The 27,237-nt window shown below is 50.2% G+C and overlaps 1 protein-coding gene across 7 annotated transcripts; it reads left to right on the forward strand.

Annotated features, from left to right (window-relative positions):
• Nucleotides 1-1,543: 1,543 nt before the first annotated feature.
• C16H1orf159 (chromosome 16 C1orf159 homolog) lies at nucleotides 1,544-27,176 on the forward strand. Of its 7 annotated transcripts, none has more exons than XM_019976760.2 (10): nucleotides 1,544-1,577; nucleotides 18,088-18,194; nucleotides 18,287-18,375; nucleotides 19,872-19,947; nucleotides 22,063-22,149; nucleotides 22,457-22,522; nucleotides 23,948-24,082; nucleotides 24,728-24,753; nucleotides 24,867-24,897; nucleotides 25,990-27,176. In XM_019976760.2, exons 3-10 carry the CDS (start codon nucleotides 18,304-18,306, stop codon nucleotides 26,085-26,087), a joined length of 591 nt encoding a protein of 196 aa, XP_019832319.2. In that variant the 5' UTR covers nucleotides 1,544-1,577; nucleotides 18,088-18,194; nucleotides 18,287-18,303; the 3' UTR covers nucleotides 26,088-27,176. The 7 variants fall into 7 exon arrangements, with proteins under 7 accessions (XP_019832319.2, XP_070624527.1, XP_070624524.1 ...); XM_070768422.1 differs by lacking the exon at nucleotides 1,544-1,577 and adding an exon at nucleotides 1,659-16,882; XM_070768421.1 differs by lacking the exon at nucleotides 1,544-1,577 and adding an exon at nucleotides 1,659-14,702 and having other exon boundaries at nucleotides 15,931-18,194.
• The last annotated feature ends 61 nt before the right edge of the window (nucleotides 27,177-27,237 follow it).

Consider the following 27,237-nt stretch of genomic DNA (forward strand, 5'->3'; position numbering starts at 1 on the left):
TCCAATCCCAAAGAAAGGCAATGCCAAAGAATGTTCAAACTACTGCACAATTGCACTCATCTCACACTCTAGCAAAGTACTGCTCAAAATTCTCCAAGCCAGGCTTCAATAGTACATGAACCGAGAATTCTCAGATGTTCAAGCTGGATTTAGAAAAGGCAGAGTAACCAGGGATCAAATTGCCAACATCCGCTGGATCATCAAAAAAGCAAGAGAATTCCAGAAAAACATCTACTTATGCTTTATTGACTATGCCAAAGCCTTTGACTGTGTGGATCACAACAAACTATGGAAAATACTTAAAGAGATGGGAATAGCAGACCACCTTACCTGCCTCCTGAGAAATATGTATGCAGGTCAAGAAGGAACAGTTAGAACCAAACATGGAACAACAGACTGGTTCCAAATCAGGAAAGGAGTATGTCAAGGCTATATATTGTCACCCTGCTTATTTAACTTATATGCAGAGTACATCATGTGAAATGCAGGTCTAGATAAAGCACAGGCTGGAATCAAGATTGCCAGGGGAAATAGCAATAACCTCAGATATGCAGATGATTCCACCCTTATGGCAGAAAGGAAGAGGAACTAAAGAGCCTCTTGATGAAAGTGAAAGAGGAGAGTGAAAAAGCTGGCTTAAAACTCAACATTCAGAAAACTAAGATCATGGCATCTCGTCCCATCACTTCATGGCAAATAGATGGAGAAACAATGGAAACAGAAACTTTATTTTTTCAGGCTCCAAAATCATTGCAGATGGTGACTGCAGCCATGAAATTAAAATATGCTTGCTCCTTGGAAGAAAAGCTATGACCAACCTAGACAGCATATTAAAAAGCAGAGACATTACTTTGCCAATTAAGGTCCGTCTAGTCAAAGCTATGGTTTTTCCAGTAGTCATGTATGGATGTGAGAGTTGGACTATAAAGAAAGCTGAGCGCCGAAGAAGGTTGATGCTTTTGAACTGTGGTGTTGGAGAAGGCCCTTGAGAGTCCCTTGGACTGCAAGGAGATCCAAACAGTCCATTCTAAAAGGAAATCAGTCCTGAATATTCATTGGAAGAACTGATGCTGAAGCTGAAACTCCAATCCTTTAGGGCCACCTGATGTGAACTGACTCATTGGAAAAGACCCTGATGCTGGGAAAGATTGAAGGCAGGAGAAGGGGACGACAGAGAATGAGATGGTTCGATGGCATCACCGACTTGATGGACATGAGTTTGAGTAAGCTCCAGGAGTTGGTGATGGACAGAGAAGCCTGGCGTGATGCAGTCCATGGGGTCGTAAAGAGTCGGACACGACTGAGCGACCGAACCGAACTGAACAGAACTGATCAGGGCCCTAGACTACACTTCCCAGGTCGCTCTGCGTGCACCTTTAGATCTCGCGAGAACTCTGGGCTGTCACCCACTTGACCGGGCGGTTATACCGTGGACCGCTGGGAGGTGTAGTTTTGGGCTGGGAGCCACGCTCCCTGGCGCTCTGGCTCTGGTGGCGGAGAGACTACAAGTCCCAGGGGGCACAACGAGACCGCCTGGAGGGCGGGGGGTACGAAAGAGGAACTCGAAGGGCGCGGGGGTGAGTGAGGGGCCGGGGGCGGGGGGGGGCGGGCGCGGGGGCGGGCCAGGGGCTGGGGCGGCCCTCAGGGTGCGGCCCCCCGGCAAGGCTGCAGTGGCGGGGTGGGGCGGTGGCGCGAGGTCCGTCCGCTTTGCTCCTCCGCGGTCCGCACCCCCGTCACCGGCTCCGGACGCCTCCGCCGCGCGGGAGGGCCAGCGAGTGGGTTTATCGCCCCTAGTGTGTCCACTGTGGCTCAGCGGGGTCTGTGTGCGTTGTCATCAGGACGATTTAATTGACGCTTAGTTTCCGTTTATTTGATACCGGGTTTCGGACGCGCGTCTCACAGCGTTTCAAGGCGCAGCGTTAGCGTTCGGGTTAACGCGCTCCTCGGAGGTTCCCGAGAGCCCAGGTGGCCCTTTTGTCCTGTTCCGGGGTCCCTGTGGCTCCGGGGGTAGAGCTGGGTCCCGTCCTTCTCCGCTCCTCCCAGTACCCCCACAGCAGTCTGTGTTAGCCGGAATCTGAACCGCCACAGTGATCTCACCAGCTCCTCGGAGGAAATAAAACCCGGGTTTTCCGGAAAGTTTCTCCTGGCACATGCGCGCCCCACCCCGCCGTGGGCGCTCCTCCCAAAGGCGGAGCGGCCGCGCCTCTAGGGGTCACCGGCACCCCGAGGGCGCTGCCGCCTCTCCTGTATTGCCCAGTTCCGCGAGGTAAGCTGTGATTTGTCCGGTAATTCACTTGAAGAACGCCCTCTGGTCACCGCATCACTGAGAATCCTGCGTCCCCAAGATCAAGGACCCCCTCCAGCGAGTCTCCAGGGGTCCTCCGGCAGCACTGTCTCGGCGCTGCTGAGGCCACAGAGCGTGTCAGCAGCCTGGAATGTTTTCTGTACAGCTGTCAGATCGGTAACTGCGCTGATGATCCTCCATGAGCGCGGGGGGATTTTCGGAACGGGCAGCATGTGAACGAGGAGTCTGTGTTCTCATTCTGTCCCGAGAGCCATGTTCCGCCTCGGCGCCCTTTGCTTGCTGAGACGCTGATGAGCGGTGGCCTCACTGAGGAGCTGGAGATCCAGTGGGAGAAGCAAAAGCAAAGATCAGCAACGTGAACTTTGAAGCGGTTGGCCCCCTGCCCCTCTCCGCTCTCCAGCCACAGCCGCGGGGAAGGTTGGCGAAGCGTGCATTCCCACCGTGATTCCCCGGGCAGGGCCTCCTGTTGGAAAGGCGTTCCTGAGGTTTTCTGGCCAGCACCCAACCCCAGTTGATTGTTGTTGTTCAGTAGCTCAGTCATAGCCGACTGTTTGTAATCCCATGAACTGCAGCACACCAGGCTTCTTTGTCCATCACTATCTCCCTGAGTTTGCTCAAACACATTTCCATTAAGTCAGTGATGGCCATCCAACCATCTCATCTTCTCTTGCCCTCAGCTTTTCCCAGCATCAGGAAATTGATGAGCCAGAATAATTCCCCCTGGATACCTGAAGTGTTACTTGTTCAGAAATCACAGTGACTTCTTCCTTGAAACCAGTTCCTCTAAGGAAAAATGAGTTGTGAAAGAAGACGTGGTACAATTTAAATTCTCACCGAATTTTTAATTACCTTGAACAAGTTTTTGTACCCAATTCCTTAGCTTTTTGGCTAAGATTTTCAAAATTGAAAATGAATTGCAATTATTCAGTTCATGATTAAGTATAATTCACATAAGTGAGGTGCATAGATTCATTTGACCAATTTTGACAAATGTATACAGCTGTGTAGCCAGCACATTGTGGTGATAGAGGGCACTTCTGTCATCCCTAAAGCTTCCCTCGTGTCGGGTCCTCTGGATTGTCAGGTGGAAGCCCTGATCCCCATGTGATGGTGTCTACAGCTGGGCCCTTGGGGGTGCTCAGGGTAAGGTGGGGCCCATGAGGGGATCAATACCCTAACAATAGGAGGAACACAGTTGCTCATACACCAAGGAAGGGCCTGGAGGATCTTTCGAAGGAAGCCTTCTGCAGTCCAGAAAGGGCCTCACCAAACCCAGATCTGCCAGCACCTGGATCTTGGGCCTCCCAGACCCAGTTCTGTGAGGAGCAGCACCTTGTCTACGCTGCCCTGGGCTGACCGAGACTTCCTAAGCCTTTCCAGGCCCGCCTCCCAGAAGCAGGCACAGTTCTGACTTCTGCCTCATTCCTTTGTGGTGCCATGTTAGACCTTGTAGTCTGTGGAGCGGCCTTGGTTGTCCTCAGCATGATACCCGTCCCTGGAGGGCACTTGTGTGGGTTCCTGGCATTGCCTTGGGTGACAGAATTGTGCACATTCTTCCATGTGTGTTCTGTGGGCATGAGACTGCTGTGTGGGCTTGGTGGGCAGAGAGGTGTTTGCTTGTGTCTTCCATTTGCATGTGCTTGAATATTGATGCTGGACCTGTGGCGCCCACTCAAGGCATCTAAGCAGGTCCTTTAGGTCTCTGGATACAAGCTGAGACAGGTGTGTGTGTGTGTGCGTGTGTGTGTGTGCGTGCGTGTGTGTGTGTGTATATATATGCTCAGTCATGTCCAACTCTTTATGATCTCATGGACTGTAGTCTGCCAGGCTCCTCCATCCATGGGATTTCCCAGGCAAGAATACTGGAGCAGCTTGCCATTTCCTACTCCAGGGGATCTTCCCAACCCAGGGATTTAACCCACAGTTCTTATGTTTCCTGCATTGGCAGGCAGATTGTTTACCACTACTGTCACCTGGGAAGCTCTGCTGCTGCTGCTGCTGCTAAGTCGCTTCAGTCGTGTCCGACTCTGTGCGACCCCATAGACGGCAGCCCACTAGGCTCCTCTGTCCCTGAGATTCTCCAGGCAAGAACACTGGAGTGGGTTGCCATTTCCTTCTCGAATGCATGAAAGTAAAAAGTGAAAGTGAAGTCGCTCAGTCATGCCCGACTCTTGGTGACCCCATGGACTGCAGCCTACCAGGCTCCTCCGTCCATGGGATTTTCCAGGCAAGAGTACTGGAGTGGGTTGCCATTGCCTTCTCTGGGGAAGCCCTGGCTCAGTCAATAAAGAATCTGTCTATAATGGAGGAGACTGGGGTTTAATGCAGATAGATAGATAATTACCATCCATTGTTTGAACTTGCCTATTCACATTATTAATGGTGTCTTTAACTTAAAATCTTTTGGAGTAGTTTTAGATTTACAGAAAAGTTGCAAACCGAGGCACATTTGTGAAAGCTGAAGCACGACAGTGCTCTGTTACTGTTCCCGGCACTCCAGGCTTCAGGTCACATGCTGCCCCAGGGTCCTCTTTCTGCCCTGGATCCCATGACAGCTATGAGGAGAACTCCTCAGGTGTTTGTAGCACATCCCTGATTTGGGGTTTGTCTGCTGTGTTTTCTTCTAGTTGGACAGGGGTTGTGGGTTTTTGGAAAGAAGACCCCAGAAGTGAGGTGGCCCTCTTGTCACATCACATCAGGGCAGCTGACGTTTGAACGACATCTTGGGGGCCGTCGGCCTGGTCACCTGGCTCAGGTGGTGTCTGCCAAGGAGAGTTGCTCCTTGTCCTGTTCTCCAGTCTCTTTGGCAGCCACGCAGGGAGAGGCAGCCCACCCTGCTGGGGGTGGGAGCTAAGCTCAGGGAAGACCCACCGTCTTCTGGAATTCCATGAGGAGGACGGACTTGTGGGTGTGTGTCTGCACTCTGGAGGGGACCCAGCTCTGTGCTGTTTGGCTGGCTGCTCATCTGTTCCAGCCTTAACCACCAGGACATCATCAACCCCCAGCTCCTACTTTTAAGAACTTCTTCCCTTTCTCACGCTGCCGGCCACTCCAGCTTCTCTTCCTCTTGTAGCGTTCCTGCCACAGTTCTCCAAGGAGCACTAGTTCATTTCATTGGAGAGTGGGATTTAGAGACCAGGAACCAGGCAGTGGGTGTGGGCACTGCTGCTGGGGTCATTGCTTGTAGTCCTCTTAGCAGATAGGTAAGTATATGCCTGTTCACCTGTGTGTCTGTAACCTGTAATCTGTAACGAAAGTGCTTATGTGTAACCTTCTCACCACCATTGCCGTCATTTTCTTATTTGTCTCACCCCAGTGTATTTAGAAAGCAGTTTCAGAATTGTTCACCTGATATACCTCCCCACCTTGAAAAACAAAATTATCAACTTGAGTACAATGTTTTATATTCTGTTTCTTCTTATCATTGGGCTTAACAATTTCCAAAGAGTATTTTCTAAACACTCTCATCCTGTCCCCTCCTGTGTGTTAGTGTCATCCGTTGTGATACAGTTGGATTCGGTGGTCACAGTCTGCTTTCCATCCTGACATCCCTGGTGGGTGTTGTTGATTTTTTTGCGTATATTAAAGTATACTCTATGATATAACTTTCTGTGGGTTTTGGCAAATGCATAGAGTGTATATCCACCATAACAGTGTATTTTAATGAGCAAAAGTGTTTAATATTGTTGAAGTTCATTTTATCAGTTTTTCTTTTTTGGTTCACACTTTCGGTGTTCTATTTAAAAGTCTTTGCCTAACCAAAAATCATGGGCTTCCTAGGTGGTGCTCATGGTAAAGAACCTGCCTGCCGATATAGGTAGACTGAAGAGACATGCGTGCGATCCCTGGGTTGGGAAGATCCCCTGGAGGAGAGCATGGCAACCCACTCCAGTATTCTTGCCTGGAGAATCCCATGGACAAAGGAGCCTGGCAGGCTGTAGTCCATAGGGTCATGCAGAGTCAGACACAACTGAAGCGACTGAGCATGCACGCACACAACCAAAAGTCAAAAAGATAGTCTCCTGTAATTCCTTGTAGAAAGTTAATAGATTCAGTTTTGTGCTTAGGTCTGTGTTGTTCAGTTGCTCAGTTGTGTCCGACTCTTTGCGACTGCAAAAACCAGTTTGGACTGAAGGCCAAAAACCAGGCCTTCCTGTCCTTCACCATCTCCCAGAGCTTGCTCAAACTTACGTTCATTGAGTCGGTGATGCATCCAACCATCTCGTCCTCTGTGGTCCCCTTCTCCTCCTGCCTTCAATCTTTCCCAGCATCAGGGTCTTTTCCAGTGAGTTGGCTCTTCACATCAGGTGGTCTGTGAGCCATCTCTAATTGATTTTTCATATGCTGTGAGCCTAGTTTCACTTTTTTTGGCTGCAGTAGGTTTTCGTTTGGAGAAGGCAGTGGCACCCCACTCCAGTCCTCTTGCCTGGAGAATCCCATGGATGGAGGAGCCTGGTGGGCTGCAGTCCATGGGGTCATTAAGAGTTGGACACGACTAAGCGACTTCACTTTCACTTTTCACTTTCATGCATTGGAGAAGGAAATGGCAACCCACTCCAGTATTCTTGCCTGGAGAATCCCAGGGGTGGGGGAGCCTGGTGGGCTGCCGTCCATGGGGTCGCACAGAGTCGGACATGACTGAAGCGACTTAGCAGCAGCAGCAGCAGGTTTTCGTTTTGGGGCAGGCTTTCCTAGTTGTGGCGAGCGGGATGCGCGAGCTTCTCACTGCAGTGGCGGAGCACAGGCCCTAGGGGCTGCAGGCTTCAGTAGTTGTGGCTTGTGGGCTCTAGAGTGCAGGCTCCGTAGTGTGGTACTGGGACCAGAGGTTGAACCTGTGTCTTCTGCATTGGCAGGCAGATCTTTAGCCACAGGACCACCAAGGAAGTCCTAGGCTCACTTTTTATCCCATGCGAGTAACCAGCTGTCCAGCACCACTTGTTGAAAGAATTTTCCTTTCCCCATTGAATTGCTTTGGCACCTTGTCACAAATCATTTGACTGTTTTTGTGAGGGTCAGTTTCTGTTACACTAATCTCTGTTCATCAGTCCACACTGTCTTGTGACAGTTCTGCTGTAATTTTGCTTGGGATTATATAAAATATTGGATCAATTTAGGGAGAAGTTAATAATATTGAGTCTTCTAGTTCATTCACATGGATTAATGGAGATATCACACATATATATGTGTGTGTGTTTGTGCCAATATATATATATACCATTATAGTATATCTTTCCATTATTTGGATCTTGAACTTCTCTCAGCAGTATTTTGTAGTTTTCTGTGTACAGCAATTACACGTTTTTTTATTAAATTTATTCCCACCAATAGATTGTTTTTGGATGCTATTGTGAATGACATTAATATTTATTTAAGTTTTATTTTCCAATCACTTGTTGCCAGTGTATAGAAATAACAATTGATTTTGCATTTTCACTTTATATTCTTGGAACATTGCTGAATTCACCTACAAATCATAGTAGGTTTTTAAAATTTCCTAGGATCTCCCATATGAACAGTCATGCTGTGAGCACAGAGGCAGGATCACTCCTGTTTCTAATCCTTGTGGCTTTTGCTTTGTTTTCTGTCGTTACTGCTCTGGCTTGAGCCACAGGGCGGTGTTGACAAGACCTGCAGAGGCTGAGTGTCCTGGCCTTGTCTCGGTTAGCCTGTCATGAGCTGTGGGTTGTTTGGGGATGTCTTTCTTCATGCTGAGGGTATCTCCTTCTGTTTTCAGTTTATTGAGTGTTATTATGAATGGGGCTGAAATTTTGTCAAAGGCTTGTTTTGCATCTGCTCAAATGGTTATATTTAGTAGAACCCTTTTATTCTGTTAAAGTGGTTGATGACTGGTTTTGATGTAAAGTCAGTCTTAAGTTCCTGGAAGAAACTTGTTCGGTCGTGTTTTGTCACCTTTCAGTATTTGCTGAATGCAGGCATGCAGTTTGCTAATGTTTTGTTAAGAGTTTGGGGGTCTGTGTTCATGAGGGATGTTAGTCTGCTTTTTTCCCCTTGTGATGTTTTTGTCTGGTTTTGCTGGTCTGGGTCTGAGTCCTGCCTGCTGGGCTTATAACTGAGTTGGAACATATGGCTTCCCCTCTGCTTTCTGAAGGGCTTTGTGTAGTATAGGCATTGATTCCTCCTTAATTTTTTGATAGACTTCACCATTAAAGCCATCTGGGTTCATTGCCTTTTCTTGTGGGAAGTTTTAATGTTATTAATTCAGTTTCTTTTTTAAAAAATATATTTATTTTTGGCTATGCTCGGTCTTTGTTGCTGGTCATGGGCTTTCTCTAGTTGTGGCAAGCGGTGGCTGCTGTGTCGTTGCAGAGCAAGGGCTTCTCAGTGCGGTGGCTTCTCCTGTTGGAGAGCATGGGCTCTAGTTGCAGTGCACGGGCTCAACTGCTCCTCGGCATGTGGGCTCTTCCCAGCCAGGGATCGGACCAGTGTCCCTTGCATTGCAAGGTGAATTCTTAACCACCGGACCACCAGAAAAGCTCCCAATTTCTTTAATGTATATAAAATTGTTCAGATTTTTCTTCCTCATCTGTGTCATTTTTGTTAATTTGTGTATTTAAATAAATTTGCTCATTTGGAGAAGGCAATGGCACCCCACTCCAGTACTCTTGCCTGGAAAATCCCATGGACGGAGGAGCCTGGTAGGCTGCAGTCCGTGGGGTCGCTGGGAGTCGGATACGACTGAGCGACTTCACTTTCACTTTTCACTTTCATGCATTGGAGAGGGAAATGGCAACCCACTCCAGTATTCTTGCCTGGAGAATCCCAGGGACGGGAGAGCCTGGTGGGCTGCCGTCCATGGGGTCGCACAGAGTTGGACACGACTGAAGCGACTTAGCAGCAGCAGCAGTAGGTTGTTGAATATATTGGCGTAAAGTTGTTTATAATATTGACTAATGGTCCCACCAGGTTTGTAGTGTTTGCAGTAATGCCTGTCTGCTTTTTAATTTCTATGTAGATAATTCACATTGATTTTTTTTTTATTATTCTTGCTAGAGGTTTATCAATTTTATTAATCTTTTCAAAGAACCACCTTTTGACTTGGCTTACTTTCTCTAACTTTTGTTCATTTTTTGTTTCATTCATTTCTACTCTTGTTATTTCCCTTCATCTGCCTAACATGGTTTAATTCACTCTTCTTTTTCTGTCTTCTTAGATGGAAGCATAGATCGATGATTTTACACTTGTCTTTTCTTATACAGGCATTAAAAACCACAAATTTCTTTCTAAGCACTGCTTAGTTTCCTACACAAAATCTGATAGGTTGCACTTTATCTTTTTGTTAAAAATACTTGAAATTTTCTTGTGTTTGATCCACGAGTAATTTAGAAGTCTATTGTTTCCTTTACAAATATTTGGAGATTTTCTGAGTATCTTTAGTTATTGATTTATATTCTGAATATATTAGAGAATATATTCTGTATGATTTTTACCCTTTGAATTTGTTGACACTTGTCTTATGGTCTAGCATATGGTCTGTTAGTGAATATTTTGTTTGCACTTAAGAATGTGTCTTATACTTTTGTTGAGTGTCATATTCTATACTTGTGAGTTGAGTCAGTTGATATATCCTTTTTCTCTTTTTCTCTACTCGTCCAGTCAGTTACTGAAAGAGGGATATTAAAGTTTCCAATCACAGTTGTGAATCTGTCTTTTTCCTTTTAGTTCTGTCAACTTCATGTATTTGGAAGGTTTTATTGAGTGCATACAAATCAATATAAGAAGATTGATTATCTTCTTGATGAATTTACTGTGTTATTGTTGTGAAAGGTCCCTCTCTTCTCTAAGGCAGTTATCTTCTTGAAGTCTGCTTTGTCTGGTATCAATATATTGGTATGAGTGTCTTATGCTCAGTAATTGTATAGACTATCTTTTCCATCTTGTGCTTTCAATATTCTGTGTCTTTATGTTTCAAGCTTGTTTCTTTTTTTAAAATATTTGCTTCTTTTAAATTTTTATTTATTTTTAAATGAAACAAAGATGAATATTTTTAATGATAAAAAGTACAGTTCACAAAGAAGATAGACATCATAAAGCCATTTAACATGAAACAACAAAGGAACAAAGATACATAAAGCAAAAATCAGAAGAAATATAAGGGAAAAAAATATAATCATAGTGAGACATATTAACATTTCTCTGAGAATATTTTATCAAGTGCAGAAAAAATAAGAATAGGAGCATCTTGAATGATGTCATTAATAATTTAAATATAATAGATTTCTACTTATATTAATTTATATTAATCTTATATCCTACATAAAATGTTTAAAATTTTGTATATCATACGTTATTAGATGTCCATAGGACATTTAGAAAAACTGGCAAAAAGATAAACATTACTAAATTTCAAAATGTAGAATTCTTTTCTTGTGTGTTTCAGTTATACATAAACATATTATTTTTTATATTTTCCGTTGTAGGTTATTACAAGATATTGACAGTAGTTCCCCATGCTGTACAGCAAACCTTTGTTGCTTGTCTCATATCTATTTTTAAAATTAGAAACCTAGCAATCTATTCATACTAAGTTAAACAAGTAGAATCAAACTGTCATAATTTTTTTTAGTTAGGCAAAAATTCATAAGTTTTCTAAAATATGTATATTATGCATATTATTTATATATATCTATACAAGAGTTAAACTTGTTTCTTATAAAGCACATATCATTTGGTCTTGCTTTTTTATTCAATCTGACAATCTCTATTTTAAAAAAATAACTTTAATAACTATCATTTATGAGGCACTTTATATGTATTATGTACTTTCATTTTTTCCGGATATTTTATTGCAGTAAAATATACATAATATGAAATTTACCATTTTAACCATTTTTAAGTCTATAGCCTGTAACATTAAGAATTTTTATGATATTGTACAATACTTACCACCATCTGCCTCTAGAACTTTCCATCTTTCCAAACTGAAACTCTATCCCCATTAAACACTAACTCCCATTCCTCCTGCCCAGCCCCTGGCACCCACCCTCCTACTTTTTGTCTCTATGGATTTGCTGCCCCTGGTGACCTCATATAAGTGGAATCACACATTATTTGTCCTCTCGTGACTGGCTTATGTCACCTTTTATTACGTCACCCATGTTGTAGCATGTGTCAGAATTTCCTCCTCTATAAGGCTGAACGATCTTCCATTGTATGGATGGGCCACATTTTGTTTATTCATTCACTGATGGATATCTGGGTTGTTTCTACCCTTTGTGTGTTTGTGTGGCTATTGTGAATAATGCTGCTGTGGACACCAGTGTACAAATGTCTCTTAAAGACCCTGTTTTTTATTCTTTTGAGTGTATAATCACAAGTGTAATTGCTGGATCATATGGTAATTCTGTGTTTTATTTGAGAAAGTGCCCTGCCCTTTTCTACAGCAGCTGCACCACTTAACATTTCCCCCAGCAACAGAAAAGGTGGTGGAAATTTCTCCACGTTCGTTTTTTCTGGCTTTTTTGGATAGCAGCCATCCTCACGGTTGTGGAGTAGTATATTTGCTGCATTTCCCTAGTGGTTAGTAGTGTTAATCTCTACTTTTTGATGGAGTATTTAGTACGATTATTAGAGTGTTTGGGTTTAAGTCTACCACCTTCATGTGTGATTTCTGTTTTTCCATCTGTTTCTCTATTCCTCCTTTCCTGCCTTTTATTTGGTGAATCCAAGTTTTTAAAAATTTTGTTTGATATTTATCGACATTTTAGTTCTGCCCTTTTGTTACTTTTTTAGGGGTTCCTGTAGAGGTTTAATTTGTCATGGTCTACCTTAAAAATTAATCCTATACTTCACAAACAATGTGAGATCTGTATACAGAGGGTCCCAGTGACCACCTTCTACTTCTTGTACTCTTGGAGGGATGTTTTACTTCTTGTGCTAGAAAATCCTACCACACAATTTTTGTCTTTAGCTAATATTCTTTAAAAATAGAGGTGTACTATATTTAATTTTTAAAGTCTCAGATGTCTTTGTTTACTACATTGAGAATTTCTGAGTCCAGTGGCTAAGACTGTGCTCCCCCTGCCAAGGGCCTGGGATCGATCCCTGGTCAGGGAATTAAAATTCTACAAGTCTCTCTGTGCAGCCAAAATAAAAAAGAGAACTTCTGTAGAACTGCACCATACTTGGCCAGACATGCTAAATGTATTAGTTGAACACTGTAAAACAAGCAGTGCCCACTGGCTTCAGGAGAAACATTTGGACCCCAATTCAGTGTGGTGGGTAGATAGGTGCTCTGGCACCAGGCCTGGCTGGTCCTCACCCTGCCATGTACTCGCCATGTGGTCTTGTGGAAGCCCGTTTTCCCCTCTTTAAAAGGAGTCTATTGCAGGCATTGTTGAAAGGGTCGAATGGGTTAATATGAGTGAAGAACTCAGAGTGGTGCTTGGCGCACAACGGGTGCTGTATGATCTCCAAGTTGTGAAAATACATATCATAGGAGAATAAACCTCAGGTGATTGATTTGATCATCCTTCAGGGAATGCTTTAGAGATGAAAGGGGCTACTAAAGTAATGTTCAGTGTAACTTACTATTTTAAATTAATCTTTTTGCGACTGGAGTCACATTCTTAAACGAGAATAGTGTTTGGGCATCCATCCCCTGTTTGTTGCCCTGGGGCTGATTCTTGCCCAGTGGAGACAAGACCGTCATGGCCAAGCAGTTCTCTCCATGTGCCCTGCTGCTGACCAGGGGCAGGATGTTGGAAACAGCCTCTGTGCCCACCATTGGGTTTTTGAATAAAAAAACCATGCAGTGCAGTTAGTTGTTCCCAGGGTAGAAGAATTAGCTCCAACAAAGCGACTCTCCCTCAGGTGGCAGTTATCAACCAAGAACAAGCTACAGGAAGCAGCTGCCTGAGGACACCTGAGAAGGGACACGGCAGGCAGGTTCTGAGGGCAGCTTAAACTTAGAGGAAGTGGCAGGCCCAGAGTGTGTTTCCTGTTTGTATGTCGTAACTTTGAGGGCAGTGTAGTTGCAGCGGTGGTGTGGGGTGGTTAGAACTCTGGTGGAAAGACCACGCCCTTCCTTGTTAGACAGGGCGAGGAGCTGGGCATGATGCAGCTGCTTCAGAGTAAGAGAATTCCCAGAAAAATGAATTCTGCAAATAAATTCTACTCCAATTTCTGGCCAAGCCCTGAACCAAGCATACACAGGGCAGGTGGGAAGCCACCTCGACCAAGAGTGAGGCCGCCACTTATCACAACATTGATGGTGACAGTTTCCTTTTTGAATCTAATGAAATTAATTACCTACTAAATCATAACCATAAACTCTCTTCCCTTGCTTCCCTTGTAGCTCTGTAAAGAATCAGCCTGCACTGCAGGAGACCTGGGCTTGATTCCTTGGTCAGGAAGATCCCCTGGAGAAGGAAATGGCAACCCACTCCAGTATTCTTGCCTGGAGAATCCCATGAACAGAGGAGCTTGGCAGGCTACAGTCCATGGGGTCACAAGAGTCAGACACGACTTAGCGACTAAACCACTACCACCAAATCAAAACCATTCCTCTCTTCAGAGGAATATAATTGAATTCAGAGTCTCTGCAACATAACAGGTTGCAGAGTCTTTGCAATCCAAAGTTACTCCACATGCAAAGAGCTGGGGTGCTGTGAACCATCCTCAAGGGAAAATCAATCAACAGACTGTCATCATGTAATGACTCGGGTGTTAGGTGATCAGACAAGCACTTCAAAGCCAATGGAGTAACTGTGTTCAGTGACGTAAAGGAAAATACACTCCTAGTGAACAAAAACATAGGAAATCTCAGCAGAGGGATAGAAAATGTTTTTTAAAACCAGTCAAATGGAAATTTTAGAATTGAAAAATATAACACTTGAAATAAAACATTCACTGAATGGGCATAATAGACTGGAAAGGACAAGAAGTATTCAGATGGGGGAAAGCAAGAGGAGCCTTAGGGACTCAGAGGGCATCGACGAGTGTGAAGTGCACAGTGACTGTGGGGCCCGGAGAGGAGGCGAGAGGCGCGGTGGGGCCGGAGAAGCGCTTGAAGAACAGACTCTCCCAGTGTGGCGAAAAACATAGACTTATAGATTGAAGAAGCTCAAGGAGTCTCAAACCGGGTGAATATGACTAAAACCACACCTGGACACATCATTTTTAAGTTACTGAACACTTTAAGATTCGCTTTAAAAATCTTGAAAGCAGCCAGAGAAAGACAACAGATTACATACACACAGTGCTGCGAACACTAGAAACTTACCATCAGAGGGCCAGTGGAGTGCTGGAAGAAAGACAGTCAACCTCCCAGCAGCATGTGCTAAATACAGATATTTTCAGAAAAAGGAAAGCTGGTAGAATTTGTTGCCATCATCTGTGTACTGTCAGAAATGCTAAAGGAAGTTTTTCCTGGCTGAAGGTAAATGATATGAGAGTGAAACTCAGATCTTTATGCGAGTGATGAGCATCAGAAAGAGTAAATACTTGGGGGAACGTCTTCTTTAAAGTATGTATTTAGGGACTTCCCTGGCAGTCCAGTGATTAAGATTCCACACTGCCTATGTAGGGAGCACTAGCTCAATGCCAGATCGGATAACTAAGATCCTGCATGCCACGTGACTCACCCCGCTCCCCACCAAAAAACGTGAAATATGTATTTAAAGAAAAAAATCAGAACGTGTCTTGAGTTTGTAATGCATGCAGGTGAAATATGCATGATGGCCATCACATGAGCGCAGTGAGGGGTCCACAGACCTGCAGGTTCTGCCTTGGCGTGTCGTGCTGCAGTGTTCTAAGCAGGCTGTAAAACGGGGTCAGGGCAACAACCATGAAATAATGCGGAGAACCATAACTAAAGAACTAGAAGGTAAATTGAAAGGGAACTTAAAAAAATTCAAATAATGTAAAAGAAAGCAGGAAAGAGAGAAGTAAAACACTGGAGAGACAAGCAGAAAACAAAACAGTAGCCTTAAACCCAACCACAGTGTCATTATACACTTGCCAAAGCCCAGCATCAAAAGTGATCCTGTTCTAAACATGGACTTGAGGCAAGAGTGATGTGCCCATGTAGGTTCATCAGAGTGCTTCCCTGGGGCAGGATGTTAATAATGGAAGAGGCTCTGCTTGTGTGGGGGCAGCAGGTGTATGAAACTCTCTCACTTCCTGCGTAGTTTAGCGATGAGCCAAAACTGTTCTAAAAAAATAATCTTTTGTGTATTAAGACAAAGGAACAAGTAGAAAACAAATAATAAAATGGTAGGCCTGAGTCTAACCACAGTGATATTTACATTAAATATTAGTGGACTAAACTCTCCAGTTAAAAGTTAGAAATGATAAGAATGGATAATAAGCAAGACCCTATGACATGCTGTCTATGGGAGATTCACTTTAAACATAAAAATCACAAGCTGAAAATAAGTGGATGCAAAATGTGTATGTTTACAAATTGCACAAGAAGGCTGGAGTGGCTATACTAATATCAGGTAAAGTAGGTTCAAGATAGGGAGCATTACCAAAGAGAACCGGAAAATTCTAGTGATAAAGAGGTTGTTTCGTCAGAAAAACATATCAGTTACAAATACACCCAATAAAGGGAATAATAAGCAATTACACAATCATAGGCAATTTTAACATCTTTCTCTCACCAGTTGTTAGAACCAAAGACCTAAAGAAATCAGTGAAGACATAGAGGGTCTGAACGGTACTCCTGGAGTCTTGACCTGAGTGGTGTTTGTAGAGCCACACCCATCAGAAGCAGAACACAGATTCCTTCAAGTGCATGTTCTCTAACGTAGACCAAATGCTGTGCCCTGAAACAAGCTTCCAGGAAAAGTAAAGAAGTAAAGCTGCACTTATTTGCCTAGGACATGATTATTTACATAGAAGATGCTAAGAAATCTGAAAAAGTGCTTAGGATGGAAAAAAGCAAGAACCATTAGAGAAAAAATGGGTGCAGTTAATTTTATGAAAATGAAACATTTGTTCTTCTAAAGAGACCCATAAGAAAATGAAAAGACAAGTCACAGAATGGGAGAAATGTCTGCAGTACACATACCCGGCAAAGGACATGTGAAGAGCTAGCACGTAATAACAGAAAGACAGCTCAGCCGAACACGGTGGCCCAGAGATGTGAGTAGACTCATCACAAGAGATGTAAGGAGTGTGAGTGGCCCACAAGCAGGACAGAGGTGCTGACCATATCTAGTTGCAGAAACAGATGGGAACAGAGGAGAACCGCCACCCACCTGCCAGTGTGTGATCACGACCTGGTGTGGCCGGAGCAGGTGAGGCGCTCGGAGCTGCAGAGGCTGCATGTGGAGCCATGGCCGGAGAACAGCTGGGCATTAGCTTCTCAGAGTTACCTTGGCCCAGTGCTTCCAGATGTTGACCCAAGAAGGAAGGCAAGTGACCATGCAGGAACAGGCCCAAGAATGTCCCCGGCAGCGTTAGCCAAAATGCGGAAACACCCATGTGGCCATTGGCAGGGAGTGGGCAGGGGAAGCGTCCTTACAGTGGATGCCACTGAGTCACAAGAGGGCAAAGTACAGAGGAATTCAAAGATCCCCGTGGCCATGCTGATGGGCAGGAGCCCAACCCAAGGTGCGTGGATGGTGCGGTCTTTTCCCCTGAAATTCCAGGAGACACAGTCCACGTGTAGTGGTGGGGTCTGAGAAGGGGCAGTGTGGTGTGCACACTATCAGTGGTGTCTGTTAAGAAGCAGATGGAGGTGTCGGCTGAGCTGATTCCTGAATCAAAGGTGGCAGTGTGTGTGTGACACCAGTAGTTGCCACCGAGGGGACTTCACATCCTAGAAAGGGGCCGGTGCCCCAGGGAAGAGCTGGTGTTTTTAATGAGGGTACTTGACTCCAGACTAGGGGAGCACCATCTGCTCCATCAGCCTGGACTGAACCCAGGACAGAGCGAGCAACAGGACACACCCCTGCCTGGGACCCCTGGGCCCCGGGCCAGTGGACGGAGCCGCTCATCATCCCCCAGGCCCAAGTGCGCTCTTTGGGACACACCCTCCCTTGAAACTGAGCTCATCTTCCTCATGCACAGCTTCCTCCTACAGCTGTTTTTAATAAGAGAAAAGTCTTTTTAGAAGTGACTTTTGTGTGTTTGGGACAGATTATAATTGTGGTTCCCACCTGGCAGAAATTGATTAAAAATCCAACTAACGTTTACTTCCAGGATCGTGCAGGCTAGTGTGTTTCCCTGGTTACTCTAGAGATGTGGCAGCATGAGCACTAAATCACCTGGGCTGTCTCGTTTCAAGTGGTTTCCGTGTTAGGAAGTTTACTTGAGGCTGGTGGTCCTATTTTGTCTGTTTGCTCTCTGGACCCACCGGCCACCAGAAGCTCTTGCCTGGGACTCCCTGTGCCGTCGCCCCAGCTAGAGGTTGCTCACACGCCCTTCTGTGATGACAGCAGGTGGGCAGCTTGTGTTCCTCTGACCGGCCTGGCCCTTCAGAGGCACACCCCACTGCCGGACAGTTCTGTCTCTGGGTGAAAATGCTGGAAAATGAATGCAGGTCTTACGAGGACAGGATGAAGTGGCGGGTAGAATGGCCAGCTCCCCTGACCCCTCCGCTCAGGTTCAGCCTCCCTTCTGGGCAGCCCCAGTGCACGGGTGGCGGAAAGCCAGTGGGAGGGAGTGAGTCTGTCGGATCCCGATCCGGGCAGGCTGAGCCCTGGGGGCTCCTGAAGGGAAGTCTGGTCAGACCCTGAGCCCCAAGGCCAAGGCCCAGACGTTTTTGGCTGTGCTTGACCAGCAGCGGGGCCTCACCTGTCCACCTGGATTTGCAGGCTGGGCTCCAGGGTTGTGACACTCTGGAGCCAGCGACCAACCCCCTGACTGCTGATCGAGGGTGGCGAGGGCCTGAATGTCTGCGGCCCTCATCCAAGAGGGCCAGGTAAGTGTCCTCTGCCCCAGCCCACCTCCCTCAACCATGCCCTGCGCTGGCAGGTGGCACCTGCGGCCACACAGCACCCCTCTCTCTCACAGAGCCTGCACTCCAGGACATGGCGCTCCGGCGTGCCGTCTTCCTGGCTGGCCTCCTGGTGGAAGTTGCTAGCAGAGCCTCAGGAACTGCGGTAAGCACCTGTCATGTGGCACGTGGGCCCTTCACCAGGGGGTCTCGCCCTTCTACCTGTGGGCGCCACCCTTGTCCCAGCCCCAGAGACACTGACTGTACACCCTGTAGGATTGGGGCCTGTGACTCTGGGTGGGCAGCTGACGCACGGGCCTACCCCTGGCCCCTGCTCCTCTCTGCCTGCTAGACCCTCCTTTCCCTCTGCCCAGCTGGACCTCTTCTTGGAGCTGAAATGGGGTCTCCACACAGCTGCCCACTGGCACTGGCCAGAGCTAGTGGGATGGACAGATGCCCGCTCCAGGCTCAACTTGGCCAGGTGACGACTACCAAGTCAGTGACACAGGTGTGCTGAGCAGTGGTTCCTGGAGGTGCCTGGCCACGTCTACACACACCCGGCTGCCCGTCTCCAGGATGGTGGGCCTTCCGGCCACTCTGCCTCAGCTGGGTTGGGTGGGACAGGACAGCTGAGCCTCCCTTCTCAGGCTTGGCCTGGCCCCCATGGCGCCCTCCATTTCTTGGCCACCCTTAGGCGCTCCTTGCCAGTCCTGGGCCAGGTCTTGGGAAACCTGGGTGAACACAGAGCAGAGCTGCCTGGAACGCGCTCTCGAGGCACCTCTAACCATCTGGTCTGTGAATGAAGCACCCACACCACCCACTCCTGCATGTGGGCCTGGCCAGCGTGTTTGCCCCTGAAGTGCTGCCTGGGGCAAACTTTTCCTCTGTGGGGGCTGAGCTGGAATCCCCCCAGGAGGTGTCTATTGCAGGAGCATCACTGAGGCGTCCAGGCCTGTGAGCTGTTTGGTCGGGAGGGAGGGGCAGACACATCATGAGAGCCCACCCAGGCCTCTCACCAGGGAGGCCACGGGAGCCTGGGTTTATCTTCCTGAGTCACCACAGTCCAGAAACACATGTGCCTGTTTTCTTAGCAGCCTCATTTTTTGATTTTCAAAGCCACCAGCTGCAAGTGGCGACTAATAACTTCATGTTTGAAATGCCTGCCCTGTGCTTGCCTGTAGCTCACAAGGCGAGAGGTGGCAGCTCTGCCCCTGATCCAAGAGACCCCTGAGAAAGGGTGGCAGGGAGGCCCCGAGGGAGGGCAGCGGGCAGTGGAGGAGAGGTCTATCCCTGCCCACTAGGCTGCTCCAGCACATCCCTGACGGGCTCTCTGGGTCAGCCCGAGGGAGTCTCCTTCCTGCTCTTGGGAGTCTGGGTGCTGGGGAGAGTGCCCCAGCAGGTCCCAACCGGACACCTCAGTTGTGATTCAATCTCCAAACGCTTGCCAGAGAGCAAGTGCTGTCCCAGGGAGGGTCTGTGCGGTGTAGTCGTGTGTCCTGACCTCGCTCTAGGTCAGCAGGTGCAGTCCCCAGATGCTGACTATAAGAGGCTGGGCCCTGGGCGTAGGGGTGAGCTCTCTGGGAGCCCCTCTGTGGATACCACCCTGGGCCTGGCCCACACACACCACCTGGCCACAGAAACTCACTGCTGTCTCCCCTCTAGGGTCAGCAGCCTGAGTGCTGTGTGGATGCGGGGAACATCAACTCCACCTGCCCAGGCACTAGCCTGTGTGGCCCAGGTGAGCTTTGGTGTGAACCAGCCTAGGCGGCCTAGGGAAGGAGGGGCTGGGGTGTGGGCAGAGGCAGCAGGGTTGATGGGGCCTCATGATGGGAGTTGAGGGCAGAACCCCAGGAGGACACGGTGGCCTCGTCCTGGGAGGTAGGGGCAGGCAAGACTGCCTGTTCCCCGCAGCGAGTTTCAGCTGGGTTGAGACAAGCTGACGTAAGATAGGAGCAGCAAAGTACACAAAACGTGTAAAGTTTTATGTGACTCAGGAGGAAATGAAGCCCCAAACGAGTGGCAGAACCTCAGTGCTAACACATCAGATTGAATGAGGAGGTGACTGTGGGCAAGTGACTGAGACACTGGGGCAGCTGAAGGGGATCGAGGGGGATGGTGACAAGGCCCCTGAGTCCTGTCTCCTCCTGGTTGGGGGAAAGGGGCAGCTCTCATGGGGTTTGTTTCCTGCTTCTGGGAAGAAAAGGGAGGTCAGAGCACCCTTCTGGCACCTGCTGTTTTCTCATTGCCTCACCTCAAAACAATCTCTGCGCTGAAGTGGTGACATATTCTGGTTTCCTTCAGTCCCCACTTGAGACTTTACCTTCAGATAGTGTCACATATTGAAAACCAAGTTGGTAGCCATGGAGAGATTTGGGTTAGAAGTTGTGGGACAGGAAATCAGCAAAAGGGAAAGAAAGCAGATGGAACCAGGCAATCACCGGCTCCCACGTTGTGCTGACCCTCAGTCCTGGACAGGCCATCCCATAGACCACGTCAGAAAGAGGGTTGCGGGTGGGCTCCATCCACAGTGAGGCCTCTGCATGTGGGCAGCAGGTGGCGGCAGCATGGAAATCCTTGATACAACCCGATTTTCTCTGGAACTTTCCAGAAGGCCCGCATGGCAGCAGGTTGCCGTGACCTGTTGAGTTGACTGCCCTGAAGGTCACATCCGTTTGCAGGGCTTTGGGAAAAGGCAGTTTTGGTTCTTGGTGATTCCAAGTCAGCAGGTGGACGAGAGGCAGAAACGTTAGTTTAGAGAGTCAGAGCCAGACTCTGGAGGAGCTGGGGATTTCAGGATCCAGTCCAGTTTATGGGGGCTGGACCTCAAGGTTGAAGAGCAGGACTGGAGTCTGCTGTCCACCAGCCAGACCAGTCTGCTACTGAAAGATCACTTCTCTCTACAGCCACCCCTTTCCACCAGAGAAAATCACAGTGACACAAAGTGACTTAAAAATAAGTCTATGCTCTTTAAATTGGGCCTGATTGTTTAAGAAATTTAGCCAAAGCCGTGATTGACCACATAGGCTCTTTTGAAGTCTACTTTGCTGGCCTCTTCACAAGGACTCTCAGATGGGACTTCTGAAGGCCTCTCGAATCCAGGAAGCCTAGCCGAGGACTCACCTCCAGACCTCACCTTAGTAGCTTTAGGTTGGGGTGAATTCCCCCTTCCTGAGTCCCCATGTGCCAAGGTTCCCGGCCTTTCTGGGCGGTGACCTTCCTTACTCACTGGGAAAGGTGGAGAGCCAGTGAGCCAGGCCCTGGGCTCTTTTCCAGGTGCTGTAAGGCTCCATAAAGTCAACCTTTGCTCCTTAAGTCTGGTCGCTAGTCCTGCCCTGCACACACAGCCCAGGGCCTCCTCGTGGTCAGCCACCCTGGCAGTTTTGCCAAGGAGCCCAGTTACCTTAGGGCTGGCTGAGGGAGCCCTCGAGGGTATTGCTGCCTTGGTGACAGGTCTGTGCCCAGGACCCCACATTCCTGGGCCTCCTTGAGATGCCCTGACGTCTGCCCCTCCCAAGAAATGCCAAGTGAAGGAAAAAGAGTCCACCTGCTTCAGAAGAGAAGCCCGGTTCTTACAAGAAATGAAGGCCTATTCCTAATACTTGTAGATTCCATTCTTGTAGAAGCCATTTCCAAGACGTCCAGTAAGGGGCCCATGGGGATCCCCAGGCAAGAAAAGGCAGGCTGTGGTTCCTTTGGAGGGGCTTCTTTTTCTGAAGTCCATCCTAACTTCCAGAATGGGTGAACTAGTGTTCTGGAATAAACATAGTTTTACAAACGCAAAGCATAGTGCTCCCTGAAGGCAGCCAGCTGGCGTGGCTGTGCTTCGAGCTGCCTCTCCTGTCCCCTGGCACAGGCTGCTACGGGCGCCCGGCCGAGGATGGGAGCGTCAGCTGCGTCCAGTGCAGGAACGGAACCCACAACAGCTCCGAGTGCAGAGGCCGTACGTCCTTCCGCCCCCCTCCCCACCCCGTCCTCCGGCCTGCTTCTCCCCAGGGGGCCACACCTCCGAGTGCTGGAGGAAAGGGTGGGGATCCGGGGTGTTGTCCCCCGTCCTGGGACACTGTCCCCCCGTGGCCCCCAGAGTCCCCTCCCCGAGTCCTCATGTCCCTCAGAGCAGCTGTGGGGCAGGGGCTGCTCTGCCTCCATGGCCACCTCCCTTTCTCCTTTCTGGGCCACAGTTGCATTTGGGCTGCATCTCTGGCTCCCCGGGGTCCTCCAGCAGCACTGACTGCTGTGCTCCCCCACAGTTGCCGGCCGAGGTGCACAGTTCCCTGTGAACAAGAGCGCAGGGATGCCTGGGTGGCAGAGTGTTGGTAAGTGTCTCAGCTCACCACGCCAGTTCTGGGGAGATGCAGGGCACCATCAGAGCCGTTTCCAGTGCAGACACAGTCACCCGTGCTGGCCACAGCAGGGCCATGTCCACAGTCAAGGGCACACTCCACCCCAGCCAAGAGCTCTGCACAGGACCCCGCCCTGCTCACAGAGCAGAGCCTGTGGTCTGGAGGCTTTATCAGCTTTGAAGTCAGGGTCTGGGGTTGATTCAAAAGGGTGGGTGTGGCTGGGGTCACTTGGCATGGGCCCCCACATGCCTCTGAACAGGCCATACGTCTTAACCTTTTGCCTTGCTCATAGCCACCACCCTGCCCAAGCCCCCCAGTCCCTGGGAGCCCAAGACGTATGGTTTTCCATGATGGGAAGACATCCTGAGGAACCCCAGCCCTGTCCCTGGGGGCTCCTCTAGGACGTAGGTCTCTGAAGAGACTACAGACACTGTAGGCAGAGAAAAGGGCCCACTACGCCACCTGGTCCTCAGGGCAGACACAGGAGCCACCTCCTGGGCACTCTGGGCCCCAGCCTGCTCCTGCTGCCAGGAGTCCCATCGTACCTGAGACACCTGCGGAGCCACAGAGTGGCCAGGCCATGGGGGTATGGTACTCAGGCCACCCGAGGCCACTGCAGTCAGGGGGCAGGACTTGCCCTGGGCCTGGGGTTGATTCAAGAGGATGAGTGAGGCCACCTCCTCTTCTGAGGTGTTGGGGGTTATGATTGTCCAGACCCTGGTCCTTCAGCAGAGGACATGTTGACCTGGACCAATGGTTCAGGCCTTCCCTGCGAGTCTCAGAACTGGAAGCAAGTAGCCTTGTGCTGCTGTGGGCTGAACAGCAGCGTTAGGGCAGTTGGGCACAGACAGCCCCTGCCTCTTGCGATATGGGGCTGGGCCCTGCAGCGGAGGGGGGTAGGTAAGGCCCATGCAGTCCAGTGTTGAGCCCATTTCCTTTGTGGCAAATCTAGGCCAGTTTAGCTGGAAGTCGTCCCTCCTGAGGCTCCAGTGTGGCCATAGCTGGCCTCCTGTCTACATGGCAGGGTCAGAAGGGCGCTTGCCACAGGCTTCTGAACGCAGAGTCCCCCTGCTCGGCATCAGTCTGCCGGCTGTCCTGATCCTGTGGAGGTGGAGATGGCTGGTGTCCTCGTGCTGGGAAGGCCACCCGGGTGACAGTCGACAGGCAAGCCAGGGTCATCCTTGTGCCAGAGCTGTGGGGCCCTGAGTGGGTGCCAAGTAATGAGGAGGGGATGGAGAGCTTGAGCTGGGGACCCTGGACCTCTCGACAGCCCACCCCCTGAGAACTCCCCAGCTGACGCCTGGGGAGTCAGCTGAGTGCAGGGGACCTCTGCATGCAGGACCCTCGGCCCTGCGGGAGCCCAAGTGTGCACACCACCAGCCCTCACCTTGCTTGCAGGGGGCCCTCAGGTGGCCGCCTCCCTCTTCCTGGGGACGTTTCTCATCAGCTCGGGCCTCATCCTCTCCGTGGCTGCATTCTTCTACCTCAAGCGAGCCAGCAAGCTGCCCAAGGTCTTCTATGGAAGAAACAGAGGTACCCCCTCCTTCCAGGGGTCCCAGGGGAACAGCATGGGGCCGGGCTGAGATGCTGGTGTCTGGGGGCAAAGCTTCATCTCAGGCAGCCTAGAGGGGGCTGGGTTGTCACATGGCTCTCGTGTCAGGATGGGGGGGTGGTCACATCCTAGGAATGGTCTGTGTGGATGTCATGGGGTCTCACTGTGAAGGTGACGGTGGCAGACACTCTGCAGACTGGCTTGTCTGCTCCATGGAGATGGCAGGATGCTGGGGAGGGTGGTGGGTGGCTTGATTCAAGGCGATAAGGGGACACCATCCCAAGTGCAGGGGTAGGCTGAGGGCATCCACAGACACAGGAGTAGGGACTGGAGTGAGCCTGGATCCAGGGACCCTCTGCAGGCTTGTGGACCCCCAGGCTAAGGGATACACGGACACCTGCCTAGGCTGAGAGGACCCCTCCGCAGGCTGATGGCCCCTCAATACCTGTTTAGGCTGAGGGGACCCTTCCTAAGCTGAGGCTCCCCCAGGCTATGCCCCCTCAGGCTGAGGGACCCCCACAGGCTGAGGGCTCCCCAAGTGAGGCTCCCTTAGGCTACGTGCCACCCCCCCGCTCAGGCTGAGGGAGCTCTGTGGCCTCCAGGTGACACCTGTGCTCTCCCTGCAGCTCCCGCCCTGCAGCCTGGCGAAGCCGTAAGTACCCAATGGGCAGGCGGAGGCCCTGTGTCTGTACATCTGGGTGTCTGTCCGTCTGGACTGGTGGTCGTCCTGCCCACCGTTCTCACTGTGCCTTTTCTCTTTTCAAGGCCGTGATGATTCCCCCACCTCAGTCCTCAGGTACGTCAGCTCCTCCTACCCCACATCCTATCGGGTGCCTTGTCTCTGGTGAGAATTTCCCTTTTATTCCTCAGATGCTCAGTGTGTCAAGGGTTCCCAACATGGGTCCAGAGTCACCTCTGCCACCCTCTGCCCTTCTCCAGGACCCCGCTCTGCCCGAGCCAGGAGCTGGTGGCTCGCACCGGCTCTCCTACGGCCCCTCCAGGGTGACGGGCACTTTAGTTTGACCGTGTCATCTGTGTCACGGTTGATGCCGTGAGTAGGGAGGTCGCAGCCACAAGCCACAGAGCAGGCGTCACCCGCCTCCTCCCCAGACTGTTCCTGCCACCATGCAGAGATCTGGAGTGGGGACAGGTGGGGACGTCCTCCTTTGGGGGACAGAGAAGTTACTCTGTCAAGGCTAGATCTGCTCTGTCCGGTGAAACACACATCTCATTTCTTCCGAGTGGCGCCGTGTCCAAGCACAGGTGCCTGCATTGTCTCCCGCAATGGCCATAACAAAGTCTGCAAATGGGGGCTCGAGAGGACAGAAGTGTCTTCTCTCACAGTCCTGGAGGCCAGAAGTCAGAAGTCCAGGTGTGGGCAGAGCCGCTCCTTCCAGAGGCTCTGGGGCGGGTCCCTCCTGCCTCTTCTGACCTCTGGGATTGCAGGTGTCTCTGGGCTTGTGGCCACATCCCTCTGGCCATTGCCCCACCTTCCACTGGCTTCTCCCCTCTGGGTCTCCTGCTCTCTGCCTCCCTCTCATGAGGACATTGGACACTGGATTTAGGGCCCATCAGATAATCAGATCTGCCAAGACCATTTCTCCAAGTGAGGTCACATCCCCAGCTTCTGGACCTTAGGACGGGTACACTGCAGGGGGCCACCGTCCACCCTCTAGCACATCACGACCTGTGCCTTTGTGTTTCAGGAGAGCCAGACCCTTGCCCTGGCCAAGGGGCTTCAGGTTTCCAGGAGGTGGAGCTCAGTGGGCTTCCACCCCCATTCCCCTGTGGCTGCCCACCCCCACTCCCGTGAGCCCCAGGGAAGTCTGCTGCCCTCCTGCCATGTCAGGCCCTGCTCTGACCCCGCTTGTCTCTGACTCTATTTCAGTGCGGAAGCCGCGCTACGTCCGGCGTGAGCGGCCCTTGGACAGGGATGTGGGCCCCACCACTGTCTCCTCTGTGGAGGCCCGGGTGAGCAACGTCTGACCCCAAGGTCCACCCACAGCTCCACGCACCGCAGAGGAGGGGCCCCCATGCACAAAGGCTGGGTGCTGCCCAGCGAGGCCTCAGGATGGGCCCAGACATGGCCTTGGCTTGGCTCGTCTGATTACAGCCACATATGCAAAGGGAGAGCCACCCACCTGCAGGGCTTCCTCACCACACGTGGCACTCAGTGTGACCAACCTGGAGCATCACTCCAGCCTCTGCCCCTGAGCCCAGGTGGGGAGCCAGGCACATGGGGTCTGGGCCCCATGAGAGAGACAGCCTGCAGGACCCCGGGTGCTCCTCCGCCCTGGAGCCCATGGTGAGCAGATACGTTGCATCCTTTCTGAGAGCAGTGAGGCCCAGGCCTTTGAGGTTCCAGCTGCGTCCACATGGAGGTGGGACCTGGGGACTACCTGCCCACCCCAGGCTCAGGCACCACAGGCTGTGCTGCGTTGCTGCCCAGTCCCAGGAGCTGCAGGACTGAGCTGCTTGGCTTCCTGCTGACTCCTGTCTGTGTTCAAGCAGAAACGCATTTTGTACAGAAGTCCAAGAGGCACGCTGCCCTCATCTGAGCCGTGCCTGGGCCCCAGGCGCTACAGGTCCTCATCCACCTGGGGATGGAAACTGGCCTGAAACTGCTGGAGGTCAAGGTCCCCCAGGGATGTGTCCACCCAGGGCCACATTTACCTGTGACTGCTGCCTGGAAGCCTGGACTGGCTCATCACGCCAGCCTCCCAAGGACCTCGCTGGCTGGCAGTCCTGTCTGGCTGCCCCCACCCTGAGGCACCAGCCAAGGTTCCCGTGGAGACTGGAGTGTTGGGGCACCCGCTGCATGCGGGTGGAGTGTGGCCTGGCCTCCCCAGAATCTCTACTGGGACTGCTGTCTCCTCCTTCAGGATCTGGTCCGAGTCCGTGCCGCCCAAGGCAGGGCCTGTGTGGCCAGCCTCCCAGCTTCTGCACCGTGATTCCCACTGGAGCCTTTGCAGTTTCTGGACATGAGCTCGGTCACCAGGACATGAATGGATGACTAGCTGGTGGTCATGAGGGGCAACCACCTGAAATTAGCGTCAATAAACCACTCAGGCCTTTCTTACTGCTCCAGGGTTCCCTGTTCCTCAGCAAGGAGGAAGCCTCTCACGGGAGATGGGGA

This window comes from Bos indicus, chromosome 16, assembly GCF_029378745.1.
Source record: "Bos indicus isolate NIAB-ARS_2022 breed Sahiwal x Tharparkar chromosome 16, NIAB-ARS_B.indTharparkar_mat_pri_1.0, whole genome shotgun sequence".
In the NCBI taxonomy this organism is placed as follows: Eukaryota; Metazoa; Chordata; class Mammalia; order Artiodactyla; family Bovidae; genus Bos; species Bos indicus.